This window comes from Rhopalosiphum maidis, chromosome 3, assembly GCF_003676215.2.
Source record: "Rhopalosiphum maidis isolate BTI-1 chromosome 3, ASM367621v3, whole genome shotgun sequence".
Taxonomy (NCBI): Eukaryota; Metazoa; Arthropoda; class Insecta; order Hemiptera; family Aphididae; genus Rhopalosiphum; species Rhopalosiphum maidis.
Genome location: NC_040879.1, coordinates 26,230,341 through 26,239,563, shown reverse-complemented (window position 1 = coordinate 26,239,563; position 9,223 = coordinate 26,230,341). Strand labels below are relative to the sequence as shown.

At 29.7% G+C, this 9,223-nt stretch overlaps 1 protein-coding gene across 2 annotated transcripts; it reads right to left on the bottom strand.

The window, feature by feature from the left end:
- LOC113556290 (repressor of RNA polymerase III transcription MAF1 homolog) lies at positions 1-3,802 on the bottom strand. 2 transcript variants are annotated; one of them, XM_026961144.1, is made up of 6 exons: positions 2,959-3,798; positions 2,753-2,890; positions 1,938-2,094; positions 1,037-1,236; positions 824-946; positions 1-573 (listed from the first exon to the last, which is right to left on the bottom strand). In XM_026961144.1, the coding sequence occupies exons 1-6, from the start codon at positions 3,039-3,041 to the stop codon at positions 408-410; spliced, it is 867 nt and encodes a 288-aa protein (XP_026816945.1). In that variant the 5' UTR covers positions 3,042-3,798; the 3' UTR covers positions 1-407. The 2 variants fall into 2 exon arrangements, with proteins under 2 accessions (XP_026816945.1, XP_026816946.1); XM_026961145.1 differs by lacking the exon at positions 824-946 and having other exon boundaries at positions 2,959-3,802.
- Between the last annotated feature and the right edge of the window lie 5,421 nt (positions 3,803-9,223).

The following is a 9,223-nucleotide window of genomic DNA, read 5'->3' as shown; positions in this document are numbered from 1 at the left end:
TAATAATGTTGTACTTAAATTATTTTTAGTAAAATTGTTGGTTAATATATTTAAATATAAATAAATATCAACAAAGTTTTAGCGACAATAAATATCAATCATGACTATTTAAATATGCAATAACTGAGATCCACCACACTATATCTTAGTTTTACCAAAAATTTGTCAAACAATTTACAATCCTAATATAATTATACTCATACATAATAACAATTAAAAATGTGCAAATGTGTAAAATAACACAATATCTATGTATATATATTATAAATCTATATATGATTATTTTTTGAATAATAATAGTTATTGGCTGATGTATAATTTATATTATAGTTAAAAGCATAAAAAAAGAAAAGAGAGACAGCAAGTTAAAATATATTTAGACTATTTTTCCTTTTTTAATTTGTCATTTAGAAATTACTATTTCCACCTCGACGACGACTATTATTTAAAGGACTTCTTTCTCTGTGATGCCTACTATTGCTATCAGCACCTCCATCATCATAATAATCAGACAAGAACATAGAATCTGATCCAGTTCCTATTGATCCATCAAAATCCATGGGATAGGAAGAACTAAAGTACAACAAATAAAAAAAAAGTTAATTCAACATAAAAGGTTAAATTTTATATACTAACACATATAAATACAATTAAATCTGAGAAGTAATAAATTCAATGAGAAAATATAATAAGCGTAAGGTTTTTTAGTAATTTTAGTCATATAATATTTTTAAACCCAAAATAAAAATAAATAACAAGAAAAATATATGCAAATCTTAAAACTTCTCAGTTTAAATTATAACAATGGATTTGTGAAACTCGCCTAATAATGCGACGGCAAGTAAAAAATAAAATTCTTTTTAGTTTTTTGTTGTAAAAGAAATAGTTGAACGACCACAGGCACCCATCTTCGCTAAATGGATCTGATCGCATGTCAGGCGTATAGCTGCAAGTGACACATAATAAATATAAAATGTGTCGATACATACAATTTTACAATTTTTGTAGTTTTAGTAAGGTATAGGTGTAATATTACCTGTAAATGTCACATTGAGACATGCCAATTTCTTTGTCAATTACTTCCCAGAGTTTATCACGTAACTGTGAGTAATTTTTGGGAGCTGTATTACTTTGTAGGTGATTCATAATAGTTTGATTAGATGCAACACATGATGTTGCTGTGGTAGGTTCTACAATAACTGCTGATAAATTATTATCCACATCTCTCATAACCCACTAAAAAAATAATAACAATTACACTGTTTTAAAATTTAATTTTTGATTATAATAATTAATTAGCTTAAATCTATTTATATTTAAAAATATCATTTAATTTGAATTAAATATATAAATATAATATATATGTATATCTACGCTTTTAAATATATATGTATATATAAATAATGGTTGGATATTCAAAATTCATCAAGTTAGAAAATAATGATTTTTCGGGAAATTTGGTTATTTATGTTTGGGGTACTTAAAAGTAATTTTCTCTACAAAATTAAGAGCAATAAATGCTTATTAATTCCAGAAACTTAATCTAGAAATGTTTTTATATCCTTAAAACACTTATATTATAGTTTTAAGTTAATTTGATAGCAAAATTGGCAACATTCAGTAATTTAGATTTGATACTAAGTATTTATGACTTTAAAAAATTAATAAAAGTTAAAGTATAAGAAAAAATAAATAATTTTAACTCCCAAAGTAATAAATAATGCATTGTTAAAACCATAAAAGCAAGGCAAAAAAATTTATAACAATCAAGTAACTATAACTATTTTCATGATAGAGTATAAAAATTAATTAGTGAGTAATATACTTAACACTTTGAATTTTAGAATACTAGTAATATTTCTTACATTTACAGTTTCTTTTTATCGTTAGTTCTTCTGATAACGTAACAATTATAATATTTATTAGTAATTATTAACCTGCAAACTGCGTTCTCTACTAAATTCTGACGATTTTGCATCTGTGAAATCGTAATCAGGTGCAAATGTTGCGTTCAGTGTAGCAATCAAGTAAAATAAAGATTTGCGTGATATTGTATCACATAACAGGACTTCTTCATCTCCCGATACACTAAGACTGTAAAAATACATTAAATTTGATAAGATTAATATATTATTTTTTAAATAAATTAAAAGGTACCAACTAAAATGATAGAATACAATATAATGGATAAATAATGTAAGTCAAATTTTTTTTATTACTTAAGTTATGACATTAATTATTTCTATTTTATACCTTGTAAAATGTTTCAGCATTTAAAATGTTCTCAACAGCAACTCATAATAAAGAATATATTTTTCTTATAAGATAATTAAATCAAAAATGATGCCATTGATTATAGAATAAATTATACTCTATAATCAATAGTGATATCTACAATTCTTTTTTTTTTTTTTTTTAGTATACATTTTAGGAATATGTTTAGTATGAAAAATAATTTTATGTGAATACACAAAAGAATATTAAGGTATACATTTTGCTAATATTTAATTAGCAAAATCACTGAACTAATTTGATTGATTTATAGATTTATACATATTTCCTAAAATATGTACAATTGTATTGCTTTATTCATAAACGTCGTTTGTATCATTATTTTAGCAAGAGTCTAATGAGAAAAAAATGTAGTATGTTAGATTCATGTATTAATACCATAATATAGGTTGGGTAACATAAAATTTTGCTTTTATAGGTACGTGTATAAAATTATAAGTGGACTATTTGTTTTTAATACCTTCTTCCGTATCGTGGATCACTGTTTGGTGAACAGCCCAGTGCTTCGAGGTCGCCTGGCTGTGTGCCACTCTGAGAGTAAAACTTTTTATACTTGTGTTTTTCATCACCTACCATTTTGCATGAATAGCTTTCAATCCTATATAAAAAAGAGATTATGATCAACATGTACATTTGTATGATGAGTGAAGATAATAGCAATATTACCTGGCAACGACTTTAACATCTCCTCGGTCTACACAAAGTGCTCTCGACAGTTCGATTAATTGCGAGCTCTCCAACAGTTTCATGGTGGATACAACAAAAGTACAATGTCAATACCGTTTATATCCGCCGATTGTACAGGCGGCACCGTTTTTGTTGTGTACAGCAAATACAGAAATTCGGGTATGTCGTCGACCGTTCCATTTTCACGTCAACCGCACAAGAGCCCAATACGGACGGACAGGGTCCCTGTCCAGGAACCAGACGGTACGCAGCTGTCGCCGACACCGACCTTCCGACTGCTATTAACGAATGATGATTTCCAATCAGGAAAAAACAACAATACGCCTACGGTCAGACGTAGTTCACCGACGTTCGTTAACAAAAATTGGTATTAAAACCTAGGTATTCGCCGTTCAATTAGAGCACCACACGGACGCCGAAGAGGGGTCGAACGAAAAAAAGGCGCACAGATCGTCTCGGCGCGCAACACACACTTGAAAGTCAAAAGTCAAAACACTTGCTTTGTCCGTTGAACGTTTATTATTTATTGAGTTGTTTTTGTTTACTGTTCGCGCGCGCGCACATACAAACGCAAATACACACTCACACACGCACACACTCCCGTGCACACACCAATACATAAACTGATGCTATAAAGCGATAAAAATGACCGCCAAGTCGCTAAAATGCCGAATGCCGCCGCCGCCGCCGCCGCTATCTAATAATAATATTATGCGGTACGTTTAGTTGACGACCTTGACTCCTTTGTACTATTCGTAATATTTATTTTTTTCGTATTATTATTATTGTTGTAAGTTGGTAGTGAGCCAGTCGGGAGTCTTTCTAATCTTTATCATTCGAACGCGGTACCGCACTACCGCCCCGCCATCTGCAGCTACAGTGCCATCATTCGCCGACAATACCGACGCCACTGTGGTCTCTCTCTCTCACTCACTCTCTCACTCACTCTCTCGCAGTCTCACTTGCGCGCGCGCGCACGCACGCGACACCGGTACAATGGCAATGTCTGTTGGTGTGTGTGCGCGCGCGAACGCGGGAGGCGGTGAGTGAGAGAGTACAAGTTATCGAGTGGCCCGACGGCGCACGCGCACACGGCAGTTCTACAACAAACAGCCTTTGGAAAACAGCTGCCCGCGTCCTATGTTATTCTGTTATTCAATTATATTGTGTTGCGTCGCTAACAGTAAACAGTTGTTGGTGGGGTGGCCACCTGGGTATGCTCACTGTACTGTATTATGGCCTTGTGCCCTTGTGGGTGAGGTGAGTGAGCGTCGACTGTGTCTACTGATCGTCGACCGTCGCTGGGTCGTCTCCGACGGAGGACAGAATTATAATGGTATTCACTGATTTTTGCTTTTGATTAGTGATTTTATTTTCCAAGATAAAATTAGATTTACCGCAACTATCGCTGTCACGAAAAAATGAGCGCTAACCGTTAACCGTTGTGCAATAATTAAAAGCTGCGATTAACCAATATAAAGTCCGCAGTTTTTTATTCATCGAATTAAATTAAAGGAACTTAAAGGATACAATTTGGGACTTTAGAGTATATAACATATTGCACACCGGTCGATGCACTGGTAAGCGTTCATTTTTCATCTCTATTCTCCATACGCATTATTACACGATGATAGTGTGCGTTATTAAAATGTTGATAATCAATGGTTACGATTACATTACATGTTACGGCAGTAGGTACTATAACAGATTATAAGCATTGATTATAAATAAGTATTTTTTGTATTCGTAAATCGCAATAATACAATAGTTCGTTCTGCTAAGTTACTATAGTATAGTATTTATAAAATCAATGGTTACTACATATAACAAGAATACAAAATATCAACATCTAAAAAAAGTACATTATCAATTTAAAAGAGAAAAATCGGCCAACGTGAACTAAGCGTCTAATTTACCTATTTTTCCCATAGTATATAGTCATATAGAATTATAGACCATATTTCATGATACATAGCCACGGTATTGGTAACTATATGTATAAATAACTTAATAAAATAAAATATTATAAAGCGGACTGCTCACTCACATGAACTCCTAATTGGACACAGTATAAGTTAGTAAGTTATATATTATAATATTCTGCATTATTTGCATAGGAGATAGAAGTGTTATTACTGTTAATATATTATGATCGCGATATTTACGGGCTTACGGCGAGACAAACAACTAGATTAAATGACGAGTATCTAATTATAATATCTAGTGTTCTATCTTTGTCCGCACTCCGCAGTATATTTATACTATCATAGTTAATAATAATTTTATATATTTATAGTTTGCAATGTTTGCATTCTATATTGGTATAATACAGTTTTAATTTAATTCGTAAATAACATTGTTGCAGAATACAGATCCTGATGCATACTGTAACTGTATGCAGCATACAGGACCTGTGCCTTGTATTACATTTACAGGTTCACCACATAATATTATAATAGTAGATTTGCTTATTTAGCAGTTTAAATTATAAGAAACCTACTTAAAAAATGTAAATCAATAAATAATAAAACTAAGCCTATTAAAATTGAACCTATACCAGCGGACATAGGCGTGCGCACGGGGCGAGCCGGACGAGCCCCGGCTCGACTGGAATCTTTTTAGGGGCATAGTAAAATTTCAAATTTGTGTATATTATATTTGACTTTATCATTATATTCGTGGAGATCATGAAAATTGTATTTGTCGTAATAGTGAAATAAAATAAAAATATTTGTGTACAACCACATAATTTTTATTTATTTATTTATCTGACTAAAAAATTGTGCATTAAATGTCAAAATATGTACATACTATGACTGAAGAAGTACTAAAGAGTCTATACTCCATAGTATAGACAATGGCCTATCGCCTATGGGAAATAAGAAAATTAATTTATCAATTATTACATAATTACACATTTTTATATTACCTACTAAGTTTATATGTATTATAATTAGATATAAAAAATGCATTGGTATGTATTAATATAATATGTAATTTTATTTTTAACTTAAAAAATATACAAGTACTTATGCCTAGCACATTAATGTCGTATGCACATTGCACATACAACTTGACTCTATTTGCATAGGTATATACATGTACACAATTTTAAATTTACAATTATTACAATTATGTTGTAATATATTATATTACAGTATGTTAATAAAAAAAATTAGGGGCACTGTTCAAGTGTTGGGGCATTAATTCTTCCAGGCTGGACCGGAAATTAAAGTCTGCGCACGCCTATGCCAGCGGATGTACTAAAAACAAAATAAGTATGTATCTAGATTATATTATTATGTATTTATGTATATCGTAAAATGTATTTGCATACTATAGTCGCACAAAACAGATATAAGATAACTCTTGCTCCTAAGTACCATTAGTACCAATAAAAATGTAAATTTAGTATGATTATGTTGATCAGTTAATTCATGGAAATGAAATAAGTACATTAAGCAACCTTCGTCCTTCGCGTCAGTCAGATTTTCGTACTTGTTATTAAATTAATTTCATTTTAGATTTAAAAATACATTATATTCATACAAGTGTTTTTATTACTACATAAACATTAGAGATTGCTCATTGTTAAAACGCGTTGGTAATGTTGGCATCCATTTTAGGAACATCATATTTCACACAGTACATAGGTACTTATTCCTTACGGGTTGTAGGTATTATGGACTTTCGGGTCACACTTGATAAACTTTGTCTTTATTTCAAAGATCGTTCCGAACGTTAGTCACGAGATTTAATTTATTACCAACCTATTGTTGTGTTACCAAGTTATATATTATTCCGTACCTTGATCTCTATACAAGTTTGCAATGCAATTTAATAATAGATTAACAATGTATTATAATTACGGATACAGTTTTCACTCCACAAATATTTATACTTAGAAATTAGAAAGCACTAAGCGGAATCAAGGACTTTTATAGGAAGTACGATGATAATGATTGATGAACATTTTTTAAAGGTAGTTAGGTAGTATAATTTTAATGATTATCGATTAGAGCCACCTGGAATAATATGTGTTAGACACTTTTTTAAAGAGCCATTAAAATAATTTATATTTTATATTTAATACCTATACCGTCGTATGAATATGTTTAACAATTTAATAAAAATATAATATTTTTTCCCTATTTTGTTATGCAAATAAATAGTAAGTTACTACGAATACTAAGTATTGATAATTCTACAAAATAATAATAATAACATGTGATGTGATGTAAGAAGTAATTTTAAAAAAATGTGTAAAATACGTAAGTTGGAATACAAATGTTCTCTTTTTTTTAATCTAGGTACCAATAATATAATAGTATGTTAGCTTTAATATTAGAGTACATTTACCCATTATCAAATTTAAAAGTAAGAATATTATCTAGAACATGACTATGTTTTTATTGGTATTATCATTTTAAAGTGAGTTATAGCTATGTAAAATAATACAACTTTAAAATATTCATAACTCACTTTTATGTATCACAAAATGTATTCTGCTGAACAAAAATTTGTCATGATGTACGTTAGTAAGATAGAGACAACACATGTGGGTATGGCGTCCTTTTAATCTTAAACATGATGAAATGATGAATATAATACAAATACATAATATTTAAATATATTAATACGCAAGCACTTATTTGTCGTAGGTACCAAAGAGGCAAAGACTCTGCCTATATTTTAAATATTAGTGGGAAAATAGATATATCATTGAAACTTTATTGTGTGAGTTGATCTGTATAAAACAATTCTTACACATATGATGACGTTAAAATAGGTAAAATATTAAAATTAGAATATAATAGTAGCGTCATCTATCCAATAAATTAGAACAAATTATATTGTTGAAGTCAGGTGATACAAAATAAACAAAGTAGTAACCTAACAAATTTATAAAATAAAAAATTAAAAGTTAAGTTATTTTTTTGTTATTTAAATTTACAAAAAAAAGGTGTAATAAGTACTGTAATGTACTACGATAAAATAGGTACACGTTTCGTAAAACGATCATATAAATGCAATAGAAGAAGAACAAACACCGATAGGTATTTAACTGTGTGTACGATAAAAAAATACAATAAACTAGTGCATGATGATTCGATTAATTTATTACTTATCATTACTATAATTATTAATAATACTAATGATAACTATTTTACAATTGTTAAACAAATAATTCATATTTTTGTTAATATGATACATAATTCATAATCTTTGAGATACTTATTTGATATTTGCCTATTGCGATTGGACCGTTGATTACATGTGATGTTCCAATTTCTCTTTGCTCTTCGACCACCACCTTGACCTATTCTATATCATCATTCTTTTGTTTAATCACTGTATTTCTTTTCACTCCTCTTGTCAGGGACGTTTAAGTATGGTGACATTTGCTCTATGATTACTCGTTTTACGTTTATAGCATTTTTGAGTTATTTATATTTCAGGTAGTACTTGGATTCGTAAATGATTATGAGTAAAACTTCATTGATGACGTAACGTCGCTTATACTTGGGATACATTTTTTTTTGATTCGCATGGTTGGCCAAATAATTGAAGAATTTCCATTGCCAGATTGACGATATCATAATATAGATACGAACGTCTAAGATTATGGTAATTTTAAATGGGAGTTTGCTCTTCAACTATTGAATTTTAGTGTAACTCAACTCTATAAATAGTAGTTTCCGTACACTGACTCATTTGTTTTGAAATAAACGAGAACATTATTTTTCGGTTTTTAGTTATTACAATATATAGAAATGTTCTTGTTGCTATCCATAACGTTCAATCTAGATTGTAAATTTTTCTTAATGGTGTACAACACTAATAAATATTATATTATGTTGTATTCTGATATTGTTGTATAGTAAAACATTTCTAACTCTATTTACATGTATTTAATTCGTTATATAAGATATAACCCTTATAGAGAACTATCTGGTATTGACTAAATAAATTTATATGTTTTGGGCCAGCACATGTAATAATTGTAATTTATAAACATTCTCAGTAGGGTTTTCCTTCTCCCTCCTAGGCTCCTAAAGACTTTTATTTTTTGCTATAATTACTCAATGCATTTACTCAATTTTATGTTATATGTTTGTACTCATTTCATCTATCTATTTTTCTGATAGACACCATAATTCTCATACTAAAAAAAAAAAAATGGGCTGTGTTCAAAAGGCACTTGACTTAGTGAATATATAATAATATGTTAAATACTAAAAAA